Source organism: Apium graveolens, chromosome 9 (genome assembly GCF_009905375.1).
Source record: "Apium graveolens cultivar Ventura chromosome 9, ASM990537v1, whole genome shotgun sequence".
Lineage (NCBI taxonomy): Eukaryota > Viridiplantae > Streptophyta > Magnoliopsida > Apiales > Apiaceae > Apium > Apium graveolens.
The window spans coordinates 141,402,936-141,419,131 of NC_133655.1; the positions used below are offsets into that span (position 1 = coordinate 141,402,936).

Sequence of the window (16,196 nt, forward strand, 5' to 3'; positions counted from 1 at the left end):
TATGCGTTTATCCTTATCGTCTACCCACCCGATAATAACAGATAAGGATCATATTTTAATCAAATAATGTTTAAAAGACAGATGGACTCATAATTCATATAACACGTAAACACATAAGATACATATCGCATAATTCATGTATCATATGATTCAGTTCGTCAAAACATTCGACTCGATGCGTTTAAAATTGAAATCGAGTCAAAATATGAATTTTTAATAATTATGCGACTCAGAAATGTTTACAAAATCAAGCGACCTTTCGAAACGAAGCATTTTATGTCTCAAAAGTATTTTTAAAGAATCAGAATATTTTTCTGAGTCTAGACGCGTTCGTTTCGTATTAAACGGACGAACGATCTATTTATTATGAATTAAATAAGAATAATTCAATTAATAATAATATTAATTGAATTTTTAAATACCTTTGTATAATTTTTAAAAACTCAAATTAATTTTTTAATCATTATTTGGCTTAATTATAAATAATTACATTTTATTTAACTATTTATAGGTAAAATTAATTAATTAAATAATTAATCGATTGATTATATCTATAAAAAAATTAAAATAACTAAATCAAGTTTAAATTTTGAAAATAATAAAAGAAAAATGATTTTATGAATTTAAAATAATTTAGTTAGTTACTTAAAATAATTACTAAATTACAATTTGAATTTAAGTTGATTTTTAAAATTAAAATAGGATTTTTTTGAATTATTTTTAAAATAAAATCCTTAGAAACAAATTTTAGGAAAGGGAATTGGGGGTTTATAGATCAAACCTGGGTTTTAAACCGGGTCGCCCAAGAACACCACCGAGTCCCCAAGAACACCGATGGATTTCCCAGAATCCGGTGGTCTTGGTCGGATTGCGGCGAGTTCGATTGGGACCAGAAAGCGGTCGATTTAACACCATTTTTTACTTTGTTTTCACTCCAGTTCCAACCAACAATTCAATAGTATCAACAACAATGACAAACAATCAAGGAATCACCATCTCCGATCGAACATGAAGCTCGCCGGCGAATAATCCGGCCACCCTTCGATTTTTCACAAAACACAACTATAGTTGATGAAATGAATTGCAAAACAAAGCTGATAACATTCCTAATCTATTACCGATAATATCAAACCCAAATCATAATTGATATGGCCGGAAAATCGATTCAAAATTCCGACTAAAACGCCGACTTCGGCTTAGCACTTCGGGAAACCAAACACAGCAATTAAACAGATGAATCAACTATAAATCACAACAGGAAGCTAATCATAGCATCAAATTCATTCAATAACACCAGAATTGGAAACCCCCAAATTTAATATAAACCCTAATTTTCGAAAATGTACATTATACCTTTTTCAAGAATTTTGATGCCAGATTCTGATAGTGCAACTCGCAAGCTTTGCAACGGATACAAACACGATATACTTTGCTTTCAAAATCATTTCGAAATCAAGCTTTGATTTCAAGAACATGTTTGAAACCCTAACCCTAAAATCAGAGAATTTTCTAATTTTTATGAAATTAAATAATAAGTAAGTAATAAGTAAATGATATTTATAATTACAAAGATAATACCCCCAAAATTGTTTAGGGCCTAATTATATCATTTAATAAAAATAGTTAGCCCGAAATTAATAATTAACGGGGATTAATTTTTAATCCAATAATTACAAACATTATGTCAAAATTTTCCAAAAATTATTAATAATCTAAAAATGCAAAAATATTAAATATTTGATAGTCCCATAATTTTATAAAAATAAAAATACAATTTTCGTGGGTTTTTACATCCCGGTAGGGGCCCGGAAAAGTCATTTTTCACGAAATAAAACATTTTCTAAATTAACTATATGTTCGGAAAATCATTATGGTATATGCTATAGAATGAAAATATAAGGCCAATTGCTCTATACAAAATATCAGCCATTAAAACGAAACTTGGATAGTATAATTCTTAATATAAATCCATCTAAACCGTAATAAAATACCCAAAAATAACCCGAACCACACAGAACACATGTAGCATATATCAGATAATCTTTTATGATCTCTCATAATTTATAATATCATAAATAACATAATACTCATTTAACATAACATAAAACAGTCAAAATTTCTCGGTCGTTACAACATGTTTGTACTATAACAAGACTAAGTCACATTGACAATCCTAAGATTTAGTTGTATGATAGTCTAAATCTGTATTTTGTATTGTATTACTTAAGTCTGTAAATATGTTAAAGATTAGACTTGAGTATTTTTTTGTGAACAGTCTCAAGCCTAAGAATAAACTCTGGAAGAAGATCAACAAGATCATGCCTCCGAGAAAAGGTGAAGAAGCTTGGAGTTGAATAAATCTGTTTTAGGAAAAATATTCTAAGTCAAGATATCTACAAGTCACAGATCAAGTCATATAGAGAAGTCATTCGAGAACTTCAGAATGACTTATCGAGAAGTCCAAAATAGCTTATAGAGAAGTCTCAGAGATATCGACAAGTCAAATGAAGATGTGAAGATTAGAGATATCGACAAGTCATTTTTGCATATAGAGAACTCAGAGATATCGACAAGTCAAAATGAAGATATGAAGATTGGATATATCGACAAGTCAACTTTTTATTAGAGATCTCAGAGATATCGACAAGTCAAAATTCATACAGAGATCTCAGAGATATCGACAAGTCATTTCTACATGCAGAGATTTGGAGACCTCAACAAGCCAAGTTCACTTATAGAGAACTCAGAGATCTCGACAAGTCAAAGACACTTATAGAGAACTCAGAGACCTCGACAAGACAAATTCACTTATAGAGAACTCAGAGACTTCGACAAGTCAAAATACTTATATAGAACTCAGAGATCTCGATAAGCCATTATACTTATCGAGATGTCAGTTCTCTATACAACAAACTGTAGATCTCGATATGAACCTCAAGTACATAATGCAAATAAGTTAAAGATTCAAGATTATCAATTAACAAATGATCTAATCACTTAGATTGGAAATTTTACAAAAGAAGTTTGAAGAGTGCAAGATCAAGGGCCAAGATTAACTGACAAAGTAAGGTCACAGACCTACAAGATTTGCAAGGATTCACTAAGTCAGAAATGGAAAGGTTTAAAGATAACTTAAAGTAGGGTTTAGTACATCTTATTACATGCTGTGTAAACCCATGTTTATTAATCTATAAAGTAAACACTGGTCTTTTAAAATATAACAAAATAGATCTAGATTTTCTTGTACTCTCTCAAGATAAAAGCCGAGTTCTTTACTTGCAAGAAACCCAGAAATTTGTAGTAGGACATACTTAATTTTAATACAAAGTTAAGTGAGTTTTAAAAATACTGTATTTTTGTGCATGCTTTACTAATTCTTTTAAACACAATATCTCTACAAATTAGACTGTTTTGCTCACCATTTCCAATTAGTTTGAAAAAGTCTAAAAATCAAGAAAGCACATTCACTCACCCTCTATGTTGTACTCAATATCTAACAGGGACCATGCACATGAGACGCAATAAGGTTGCAGATATTTTCTCACTGTGGTTGATGATCATTCTCTCTTTGTTTGGGTGTTTATTCTTCCCAATAAGCAGTATGTGTTTACTCAAATTCAACATTTTTCGAGTTCTGTTGAGACTCAATTCCACACTAAAGTGTAGCAGATACGTAGTGATCATGTCACTGAATTTTTTAATTCAACAATGAATTCTCTCTTGGCTGATAGAGGGATTGCACATTCGGCCTCGTGTGTTGGCACACCAGCTCATAATGGACGAGTTGAATGAAAACATAGACAACTCTTGTTTATAGCTCATGCCATTCATTTTTAATCTGGATTACCAATTATTTATTGGGGTGAATGCATACAAATAGCTTTTCATATCATAAATCATTTGCCAACTCTTGTTCTTGATCATAAAACACCTTTTGTTTGTTTGTATGGTAAGGAACCAGATTATACTCAACTGAGTGTTTTTCGTTGTTTATGCTTTTCATCAGTTCATGGGGGAGACAAGTTTGGTCCTCGTGCTATTCACTCAGTTTTCCTGGGTTATCCCCTTGATCATAAAGGGTTCACACTATTAAACCTCAACACTAAGGAAATTTTTGTCTCTCGTCATGTGGTTTTTCAAGAATCCAAGTTTCCTTTTCATGACCAACTTGCAGGCTACTCCTAATGATCCTTATCATGTTGCTCAGTGGTTAGACTCTTACGATTAATCTCCTCTTGATACTGGCACTCTCAATTTGGAGGCTAATCCTATTATTCCAGCAAAGCAAAAGGTTGCAGAGAATGGGGGACAATCTTTCGAGACCACCACTTATTCTGATTTTTCAGATTGGCATGGCCTTCCACCTGATGTTGATACTTTGATGCATTTACAACCAGCTACTGATTTCTTAGCAGAATCCACAGAATATTTTGTTCGAAAGTCTAATAGAGATCGTAAACCTCAAGCTTGGTGGTCTGATTAACAAACTCATAATGTTCATACTTTGAAACCTATCAAGTATCACATTCAAATTTTGTTTCTACTACTTCATTTTCAACAGATCATTCTGCATTTATGACAACATTGATCCAGAAAAAGGAACCCAATTCTTTTGCTCAAGCAATTAGAGATCCTAGATGGATAGAATCTATGAACAAAGAGCTTGATGCTCTTGAATTTAATAATACTTGGGTTTTCAAAATCAAATATTTGGCTAATGGTGAGGTGGATAGATTCAAAGTACGTCTTGTGGCGAAAGGGTATACTCAAGAACCTGAAGTCGACTTTAATGATACCTTTGCACCATTTGCAAAAGGGGTGATTGTGAAATCAGTCATGGCAATTGCTTCTTCTAAAAATTGGCCTCTTTATCAGCTCAACATTAACAATGCGTTTTTACATGGCGATTTGAGTGAAGAGGTATACATGGACGTACCATTAGGTTATATTTTAGATTCTGATTCAGTACATCTCGTATGCAAGTTAATAAAATCGATCTATGGATTGCGTCAAACATCTAGAAAATAGAACAGAAAGCTATCAGATTTTTTGTTAACTCTTGGTTTTAAGCAGTCTCTTGCAGATTATGCTCTTTTCACTTGTCAACAAGGTTCCCATTTTACTGTGACAGTGATTTATGTTGATGACATCTTGTTAACCGGTAATCACACCTTATTTATCACTACAGTGAAAGAAGCACTTCATGAGAAGTTCAGTAGTAAAGACTTAGGTCAAGCCATGTATTATCTTGGGTTTGAGATTTCACGTACTGATTCTGGTTTGTTACTTAGTCAATAGAAGTTTATACTTAATTTTCTTTCTCACACAAATTTACTTCATTCTAAGCCAACTTTCTATTCCACTGGATCAACACACCAAGCTATATGACAATGTCAAGTCTGGTGTTCTTATTCCCAATCCATCTCTCTATCGTAGTTTGGTGGGTAAACTTATGTACTTGACGTTCACTGGGCCCAATATTAGCTATGTTGTTCATCTGATTAGCCAGTTTATGCAAGCTCCACGCACAAAACACTTGGATGTGCTATTTTGAGTTTTAAGGTACTTAAAATGTACTGTTTGTATGGGTCTTTATTTTCCTGCAGCCAATCCTTTGCACCTAGTTGGATATTGTGACAGGGATTGGGGTGGTTGCACTATCACTGGTCGTTCTATGACTGGTTTTTGCTTGTTATTGGGTTCCGCATTAATATATTGGCAAGCCAAGAAGCAGACAGTCACTTCTCAAAGCACTGCAGTAGCATCGATTACTACTGAAATCATGTGGTTGAAGTACTTGTTGGCGGATTTGAGTGTTCCGATTACACATGCTGTTGATGTGTGTTTGTGACAATCAAGTAGCAATTGATATTGCTAACAATCCAGTTCAACATGCTCATACTGTACATATTGAACTTGATTACCATTTTATTCGCGAGAAAATTTAGGATGGGGTTATTGTGCCTACGAAAATTGCTTCCACGATGCAATTGACTGATATTCTAACAAAGGCCTTAGGAGGAACTTCTCATTGGTTCATATGTTCCAAGCTTGGTCTTCACAATTCATGTGTGCCTCAAGCTTGTGGGGGGAGTAATGCAGATGGTAATGTCAGCAGATCCAAAAGTTGCACAGCATCAAGCTACATTGGTTAGCCTCACGCCACAACACAAGTTGACTGTAGGACATACTATAGAGTCATAAGTTATGCAGAAGTGAGTTAGACAAGGCTACTTGAACTTGAGTAATTACTTTGCGAGCTGTCATTCTGAAAAGTTTGTTAGGATCGGTTTTGTCTATAAATATGTAAACCATAACTTTGTTCAATCAAGTTTGTTAAAATACATTTTATCGGTTTTCTCTTTTCTTCTTATTCAAGTTTACTCATATACATTCATAATTTTTACATTCTCAAATCTATCATGAATGCATAAATACATGCGGTGTTCTATATTATTATAAAGAAACTTACCATTTATAAATTATTTGGAAAACATATTTTTAACAATTTTTACATATTTTCCTTTAATTAATGAAATGTAACAGACACTACCAATAGTGACCGTCGGATTAATATTAAATTGACCATTATGTCCCCGAGGGAAACGCATGGATTTGGAGTTTGGTTATGGTATCTAGAAAGTCAGAAGTTGGAGATAGTCGGAGGATGAGTGCTAGCCTGTGAAGTTGATCTCTATCATCAAATTATCAATCAAACATACATTTCAAACTTAAACATTACTCCTATAAAGGAACTGCCTCAAATTCTTGTGCTTTCTCAGTTTCTCGTCCCAAATAAACAATCAAGGTTAGTTAGCTTTGTTTGTACCACTACTTCTATTGTGTATACATATGTTTTTCATGTCCTTTTCTAATTCTTGCTCATTCTTATGTACTTCAATATTACTGTTACCTGAAATTTGGGTTTCTCGATATATTTCGTCAATAATATTTCAATAAGAGTTCTTTATGTGATTATTGTTGTATTAAGCCCCTTTGGATTCCTGCTGGCAAAAAAAAAGCCCCTGTGGATTCCCAAATTCCCAACTATTAGAGCATCTTCAATCACATTAGCTAAAATGATAAGCCAAATCATGGTTATCAAAAATATTGTTGAACCTGTAAGGACGAATGGCTATATTTAAAATGGTATTTTGTTCATATTTTTCAAGTTCTCATATACATATTTTAAATGATAAAATAAATTTGTTAAATATTTAATCTAATAAAAGTGTGAATAAAATATAAATTTTAATGAAAAGATGTTGAATATAATTGCAATTTAATAAGTATTAAAACTCAAAATATATAACACATTTAAATATGACAAAAAAATAACTGATAAAATTTGTTATATATTATACTATATATAGTTATATTGTATTTTATGATATGAGATTTATTACTATTTTTTATAAAAATGCAATTGTATGTCAAAAAATAATAATAAATTTGGTTAATAAGAAAATAATATTTTTATACTTAATCTTATATAAGCTTAAAATATTAAATAGTCCATAGGTATTAAATATAATATATATAAGTATGTATGCATGTATAGTCATAAGTTTAAATATTGTCCAATTTATGTAATGACTCCAGGATTAACAAATATAGAAGATGAAATAGATGATATCTATAATTATTGTTGTCTCATGGTTGGAGAGACATAATTTTAACCTAATATGTATATTAGGCTGACACATAGACATTTTAGCTAACAGGTAAACACGGTTGGAGGGGCTATTTTAGTTGATGATGTTGATATTAATACATGGACCTCATCTTAAAGGATTATTATACTTGTGACACTATCACTTAACCACATAACAAAACCTTACAAGTTTATTTCAAGGGATTAAATGTGATATATTGAGTACAGATTATGAAGAGTGAAAGGCATCATAGTACTTGCAAACAAACATAGCCTAAGGATACGTAACATATGAGAGCTGGTACTTTAACATAGTATCACAGGGGAGTTATGGAGTTTGTATCCGGACAATCCTAACTCAAAATTTTTAATTTTGACTCCAAGTTTCAAAATTGCCCAAAGATTGGCTCATGTTGATCAATTCTTCACTCTTTAGGCTTTCAAGTGAGTTGAGTGTAGAGTGTTAAAAGAGATCTGATGGTAAATATTCCCTAACATTTACAAGTTTTTGAGAGCATATAGCTTCACATTAAGAATACTAAATAAATCTCATATTTGATGTCCCTTCCAATTCTTTGCTATTCAAGTGTATTTTTGTCATTGGGCTGGTCCAAAACACCACAATTTTGAGAAACTTTACCTGGAAAAGCAAAATTTCAGTCATTGGCCAAAATGCCACATGAATACCAGTGTATTTAGGACTTTAGAAGGGTGTTATGCATTCAAAAAATATGTGTATCTTATGAAATAAAATTGGGAGATCATCATCTCTTAACGCTTGTGGGAGTCATATTCCATGCAATGCACAGTGGCTTTTTTATCATTTACCCGATCTATGTTACTCTGACTCGGGTACGGAGTGTCGGACACGACACATATCCGAGTGTCGGACTTTAGAATTCTAAAAATTGGGGACACGGGGACACTATTCTATTTTTGGACACGGGTACGCGGACACGGCATATTTTACTAATAAACAATAATAAACAAGTATGTTAAGTTAGATATCTAAGAATAAAGTAACAACAAAACTAAGATTAAAGTTTATTTTCTAAATAACTTTACGAATTTGGCATCTTCCCTACTTTTATCTCATTCTCGCTTCTTTCATTTTTCTTACATATTTATTTTGAATATTAAGGTGACTAGAATTTGTTCAATAAATTGGTCAAAGTGTCCAGTTTCGGTCATAGGATCCGACACGGAATAAGTGTCGTGTCCGAGTGTACGCCACAGGTACGGCAACCTAAACAGAAGAGTCGAAGTAACGTAGTACCCGATACACATATCTCATATATGTGTTTTAAGTTCTCTTTGGGCCCTCCCTCACCTATTATGTTATTCTGATCATGCTAGTGAATGTAGAAATGAAACACTGAAGATATCATACATGTCTCAGTCAACAGCCAATGATATGGTTAAGAAGCTTATTCGAATTGACGTAAGTTCAGACACGGTGTGTCCATGGTGTTGTGTGGGCAAAAAAAATCTTGACAATGCTATAGCTTCATCAAAGATTCACTATGATTTCAAGGTTTCTTCTTCTCCCTTTCTGTTTCAGTTAAACACTGATGTTAAATTATTGTTGACTGACTTTTTTTCAAATTACTCAGAAAGTCCGAATTTGTCGTTTAGGCCTATAACTTAAAACAGATTTATAAGGCTATTTTTTTTAAAAAAAGACAAGTCGAAAATACCAAAAAAATGACAAATAACTCTTTTTAAGGTAAGCCAGGCAGGCCTTGAGATTTTCTATTGTACAGTGCAGACATTTTGTAGAATGTTTGAGTAAGTATGGTGCGATACGTTGTATAGAAATATCCAGGGTTGTAATTGTTATTTGCACGAAGTCATAAATTGCATATCGCACATTACCTATGATTTCAAAAATAAATTGTTTGATATGTGAATGTATGTACTACAAGTGCATATCTTTAAGTAAATGTCCGCAAACCAAAAAGACTCTGAGGTTCCTTTTTCAATCTGAAATCAAACTAGTTAAATTTGACAATGGGATTTCTAATATTTTGAATAAGTAAATAATAATTATCACAGGTATTACAATAGAATCACAAAAATACTCATGCTCATAACTTGAAAGACACCACGTCTTTAACCGAGTGTGTGCGTGTGATACTGGAATAGAATCACAAACAGGTGACTAGTACTGGAACTGAATTTGAAATGTTACCTTGAAATGAGTTTAACAACCATGTATTATATCCTTCTTTTACTCTTAAATCTCATAATATACCATTAGTTGTGGTTGATTTTGATAGGTCTACAATATAATTGCAGGTTGTATGGCACCCTTTTTTTCTTAATCCGTCAGCCCCTACAGAAGGCGTAAACAAAAAAGATTTCTACAGGAGCAAGTTTGGATCCCGAGCCGATCAAATGCATTCACGAATGACTGAGGTTAGCTATTTTTATTTCGAAGTAACTGTTAGGTTGATTTTTTTAGGAGTGTACTCCTATAGTTTATTTCCTGCTGTACTTCACTCCAGTTAACAATCGCACTGCTGGAAATTACTCTGTCCTGATGACTTATTTCTTACTAGTTTTTTTGCTAATTTACTTGACTGAAGTTGCTCACACTGTCTCTAATTGGTTTAAATTTGCTGCCACCCAAGAAATCTCTTATTGCGTAAATACTAAAGGTCTCTCTCTCTCTCTCTCTCTCTCTCTCTCTCTCTCAATCTCTACATCTCTCTCGCACTTCCCCCCTCTATCTCTGCCACCAATCCAATTGAATCTTTATCTAAATTACCAACACAGAACTCTAGCCCCGACAAAATTCGACAGCATTCAACTCAAACTTTGCATCTTCCTGCAAAGTTTGCCTTCTCAGCCAAGTTTCAGTTTAAAACATTCACTTACAATTTCTATCTGCAATGTACTCAAACTTGTAAAATGAATAAAGTCGGATTTAACTGGCCTACATAGGCCTGTTCCAGCACAGCCAAAATCTTAATTAAACTCAAATTACTTATTTACCGAACCTCTTTTCTGTACGGGCTAAATTTGAGTCTGTTGATTTAAAAGCTATTTACTCACAGCTAAAAGGATAACGGAAGAAAAATAAAGTATTGTAACCTAAAGACAAGGTCACAAGGGTGATGAGTTAATTGAGTAAGCATATAGAGAGTCTTAAAACTTTCATCTTTTACTACTTACTAGGTATTTTTTTCAAACTTGGATGACTTGCCTGACCTTAATAAGACCACATTCTGGAGATAATATGCCTAGCAAGAGTGATTTAGTCTATACACCAGCTTCCATGAAAGCAACAACACCCTAGCATCGTCATTTTCTTCACCAATTATCTGTGAACTCCACATTAAAATTTTGTCAGTCACCTCTGACCACTGCCTGTACAGCCATAATCCCTAAAAGCTTAAGTATACCAGATTTGTTTTTGCTCTCCATTTTTTTCTTCTTCAGAACACTTTAGTAAATGAGGATATATAGCAGATTTAGCAAAAAATAACCTATGATTTTTTAATTTTTACACTTTGGACCACCCCATTTGATTCTTACAGATTTACAGAGTTCAATAAGTTGTTGAGACTAGAAAATGCCCCTATACAATATAAAACAAAGTGACTTGATAAGAAAAATTATTTACTCGATTTATCCACCTTCCCTTCTCAGCCTTATGTTTGGCCATAATGTAAATGCAGGTTTTTAAGAATGTTGGACTAGAATACAACATGTCTGGACTCACGTAAGTTCATTTGTTGTTTATTGACAAAGCTTCAATATAGAGATAAAACAACTTCATGTGTATATACAACTGTTTTAATTTTATGCAGGGGGAATAGTATGGACAGCCATAGGCTTATTTATTTGGCTGGTCAACAAGACCTTGGTAAACAACATGATCTCATGGAGGAGTTGTTCATTGGATATTTTACGCAAGGGAAGTATATAGGTGACAGGTAAACAAAGATAGTATCTTCTGATTGTAGAAAATAGAAATCCCTGCGTGATTTATAGTTATCATGTATTATATTTGCTAAAGTAAACAAATAATCATTTGCAATTATATTTCCTATCGTCCAACTCATACTTTTGTATATGATTTGGGTATCGCTGACTGAAATAATGTGCAATCTGTCCAAAAAAAAATTGTCATCAGTCTTTTTAGTCTTTTAGTATGTGAAATGATAATGGGCAGCTGAGTCGGATATAGGATTGAACTAAATTGAAAGAGGGAGTTTTGAGAGGAAGGAGTATACATTTTAAGGCGTAATTTGATATGTAGCTAAAATTCAGAGCTTGTATTGGTATACTGAACAAATTATATTTTATATACAGCATCGGTGCAGCTTCTTTTTTTTATTTAACATATTTAGTCCTTGCAGATGAGCACAATAACCGATAAATATACACATGCAGGCAATTTCTTGTGGAATCTGCAAATAAAGTTGGAGTAGAAGGAGCAGAAGAATTTCTTCAGGATCCTGATAATGGACGGAAGGAGGTATATATAGTATAGTTTAGTGTCAAACTGAATCTTCCACAATTCTTTTAACTATTAAAACTCTAATAAAGTTTTATATAATGTCCTATAGTTGACTTAAACAAAACTTCTACGTATTGTTGGTTCATCAAGATGCACAAGTTTCCAACTGGAAGCAACAAAACAATGCAGAATTATTTTTATTGTTCTATTACGGTACTGAATTATTCGTTTTAAACCATTGAAGGTACATGAGGAAATTAAGAAGTATTCAGAAAATATCGGTGGAGTTCCCTTTTACAAAGTAGGTTTATTATGTACAAAATAAAGAAATGCATTAGCTATTGTTTGTTTTTCTCAATGCTTCTTGTTTTTCAAGCAAAGTGACCAAACTATTGTCTTGCAGATTAACGGGAAGCACCAGTTAAGTGGTGCACAACCACCCGAAGCCTTTCTGCGAGCATTTTCAGTGGCAGCCGCTGACAGTACCTAAGATAATCCATCTCACATGTAGCACTATAATTTACTGTTTTGGCAACTTATATGCCTTCTCTTTGTCAATTTTCTGAATAAAGGGGTTGTCAATCAGTCTACATCTTTGTTATATTGTGTATTTTATAACTTTTACCGTTTTACGTTATAAGCATGATGTGGTATGTATAAATTTTCTGTATATGGTAATCAAATTTGAAGATGCTGTTTTTTTTGTCTATGCTGCTGCAAGCGGCCTTATCTAAAATCTTAAATAAGTCTAAGATTATGGATTTGTTTTTCTTACTTTCAAAAATACAAGCCTGGTGTTGGTTACTTAAAGATTTTTTACTCATTTCCAGGTAAATGGTAATGCGTTCGGAGCCCCGATTAGACAAATGAGGAACTTATGAAAAAAGTTCATATATCTTAGCATACTGATTAAATCATCACAATTGTATAAAATATAGAACATGACACTACTCAATAAAGTGTTTTTTTTGAGATGTTTTAATTGTGATTCTGATTTTCAAGCAGCTTCACTTCTGAATTTAGGTTCATTATTGTTGATTGTTCATTATTGTTCAAGCAGTTTTCGATTCCACTGATTTCTAAGCCGTATTGTTTAATAAATCTTGGTAAAAAAAAACTGCTAAACTGAATTTTATTATTAATATGATTGAATGAAAGAACTGGCAAGTTTAAAACAGAGATAAGTGTAACAGCATCCAACCATAGAGGCACAGGAGCTTGGTGAAACCTTTATTTATGTCCACAGGTTCTCCAGTCAATTTTTATGCACTTTCTAACTCCCTCAATTCTTCTCTTTCTTATTTAATTTACCAAAAATATTCACCCTCCACATCTCAACTCTCCAGTACTAAATAATATCTCTACTCTATAGTCAATTATATCATTCAAGTAAACTGTCTTCATTGCACAAGCCAATTTTTACAATTTACAAACTGCCAGTTTCTACACATGGGAAAACTTTGTGCCTTGTACATGAGGTTTCTCCTCTTCTTCTTCATTATCTTCACTACTAATTTCCCTCAACATGTTCTGGCCAATGAATCGAAATCTCCACTTGCACCTGCATTGTTTGTGATGGGGGACTCTCTGTTTGACAGTGGCAACAATAATCTTTTACCAACTTTAGCCAAGGCTAATTTCTTGCCATATGGTCACAACTTTGCTAGAGGTTCTACTGGAAGGTTCACCAATGGAAGAACTGTCGCAGATTTTATAGGTATGCACAATTAACATTGTTCATATATTCCTTCTCGGTTCACATTACGATATTTTATTTCATAACATGTTTTGTAACATTCGAGATCATGAACTCCAATACTCACACTTATGTACTATATACAATTCACTATTACAAGTGAATTTTAAATTCTGTATGTTAAGCTTCTTATTGTTTCTCATAATTTTGCAATGCTGCAGCTGAGTTTCTTGGGTTGCCATATTCTCCGCCTTACATTAGTTCTCTCAGAAAATCGTCTACCATAACAGGGTTTAACTATGCATCTGCAACCTGTGGTATTCTACCAGAAACTGGATTGTACATTGTAAGTGTGATGCTTATATACAAGTACCAGACATTTTCGAGCAAAATAAGTTCTGCGTACATTTTAGACCTGTTCTGTACACTTTTGATATGGTATGGTTTGGAAGAACAAAGTTTGTCGTCATCTTTCTGTTTCTTTTTCCAAATTCAGCATATTAATTTCAGTTCAGTTCATAGCGTAAGTTTTAGGTGAAAAAGTAAATGAAGCTGATAAGTTAAAAAATTTATAGTGAAGCAATAATTGAATCTCAGAGAATATGATTCAATAAAAGTGGTAAATGAAAGTTGGAAACTTTATTATGTCTCATTATGTATACTCTGGTGCATTTATAAGACAAACTAGATGTTTACACTATTAGGCAAATCTTTCTGCCGTAGGTCTTAATGCAATGATTAATTATTCTAACTTAGTACGTTAATTAACGTCTAAACGTGTAAATAAAAATATCCATCGTATCTTGACTTTCAGATTTAATTTGGGACCCCTAACACTACTCTTAAGAAATCAAACGGCAAACAACTCATAAAGTTCAATCGTACTTATTTAATTCTGTTATATATTAAAAGCACTTGTTATCGATCTTTAAATACTGATAACAGTTTAATATACACAGTCCGCAACATTTACCTTATGTTTATGGAAATGTATATGATTTTTTTTTTTGCAGGGAAAATGCCTAAATTTAGGTGATCAGATAAACTTGTTTGAAAGAACAGTGAATGTGAATTTGGCAAGACAATTTGAAAGCTCTACAAAGATGAAAGACTACTTGTCTAAATCTATATTTGTCATCAGCATTGGAAGTAATGACTACATCAACAATTACCTTCAGCCCAATATCTATGCTTCCAGCCTAAGCTACTCTCCTCAATCCTTTGCTAAACTGCTAAATGATGCTCTCTTCCAACATTTTCAGGTTAATTGCATTTCTTATGCAACTGGTGAGAACTGTTTTAACGTGAGAACAAGTGAGAATGATTGCATGTTATGCACTTTTGTGTAGATAACTCTGCAACAGAGCAATTGTTCTCACGTGCACGCCTCTGATTGCAATCCTGTGCATGTATGCATACTACCAACTATAACCTAAAATGTTATAATGTTGCAGAAGTTGTATAAGTTGGGAGCTAGAAAAGTGGTGATTTTCGAGCTTGGGCCAATTGGGTGCATTCCATCGGTGACAAGGCAATATAAACATAGTGGAAAATGTGTTGAGGAAATCAACCAGCTAGTCAATTTATTTAACAACCAGCTTCGCACAACACTAACAACATTGACTTCCACTCTCAAAGGCTCAGCTTTCGTCCTCGGACATCTTAATGGACTTGGATATGATGCAATTATCAATTCTAATGCTTATGGTAAGTAATGCAACACATATTTAGACATTCTCTTTATACATAACTGCACCAATAATCTTCTTATATCTACTCGAGGCTGTGCTGCAAGTTGAGCGAACGCATACAACCCAAAACCTGAACTGTTCCGCACATTTTGTTCTAAGCCTATGTATAACTTCTTCTTCTTCTTCTTCTTCTTCTTCTTGTTAATGTACTAATGACATGTAGGATTAACCGATTCAAGCAATCCGTGCTGCATTACATGGCAAAACGGAACATCTGGATGCATTCCTGGAAGCTTGCCTTGCCGCGATGCTGACAAACACTACTTCTGGGATGGATTTCATCTTACTGAAGCTATTTATTTCGTCCTGGGAAAACAGTGTATAAATGACAACAAGTACTGCATTCCGATGAGTATCAAGCAACTTGTTCACGCTTAATTAGTTCAATATGTATTCATTTAAAAAAAAAACTTTTTTAGAAGGCTAAGGCTGATTAAATTAACTTTTCTGTTTCTGCCAAGTGACTAATTGACATTTGAAGTTCTCTGATCAATTCAAGGTAAATTTTCCTGCAAATACGGGAAAATTCTCCAAACTGACCGTATTTAATCAGGCTACTCAACAGAAGTGAGAACAAAATTTTGACACTAGATGGTGATATTCCACCAAAAAACAAAAGTGAGAACA

General features: G+C 33.2%; 2 protein-coding genes across 4 annotated transcripts; both read left to right on the plus strand.

Moving 5' to 3' along the window:
- The first annotated feature begins 6,606 nt into the window (after nucleotides 1-6,606).
- Nucleotides 6,607-12,829, plus strand: LOC141682500 (uncharacterized). Of its 3 annotated transcripts, none has more exons than XM_074487196.1 (8): nucleotides 6,607-6,808; nucleotides 9,020-9,188; nucleotides 9,953-10,072; nucleotides 11,338-11,381; nucleotides 11,470-11,595; nucleotides 12,056-12,140; nucleotides 12,367-12,423; nucleotides 12,526-12,829. In XM_074487196.1, exons 2-8 carry the CDS (start codon nucleotides 9,045-9,047, stop codon nucleotides 12,610-12,612), a joined length of 663 nt encoding a protein of 220 aa, XP_074343297.1. In that variant the 5' UTR covers nucleotides 6,607-6,808; nucleotides 9,020-9,044; the 3' UTR covers nucleotides 12,613-12,829. The 3 variants fall into 3 exon arrangements, with proteins under 3 accessions (XP_074343297.1, XP_074343298.1, XP_074343296.1); XM_074487197.1 differs by having other exon boundaries at nucleotides 9,054-9,188; XM_074487195.1 differs by having other exon boundaries at nucleotides 6,608-6,808; nucleotides 9,011-9,188.
- A 572-nt stretch (nucleotides 12,830-13,401) lies between these two features.
- Nucleotides 13,402-16,104, plus strand: LOC141683910 (GDSL esterase/lipase 7-like). The gene is made up of 5 exons (XM_074488716.1): nucleotides 13,402-13,839; nucleotides 14,040-14,164; nucleotides 14,832-15,080; nucleotides 15,273-15,525; nucleotides 15,733-16,104. The coding sequence occupies exons 1-5, from the start codon at nucleotides 13,572-13,574 to the stop codon at nucleotides 15,945-15,947; spliced, it is 1,110 nt and encodes a 369-aa protein (XP_074344817.1). The 5' UTR covers nucleotides 13,402-13,571; the 3' UTR covers nucleotides 15,948-16,104.
- The last annotated feature ends 92 nt before the right edge of the window (nucleotides 16,105-16,196 follow it).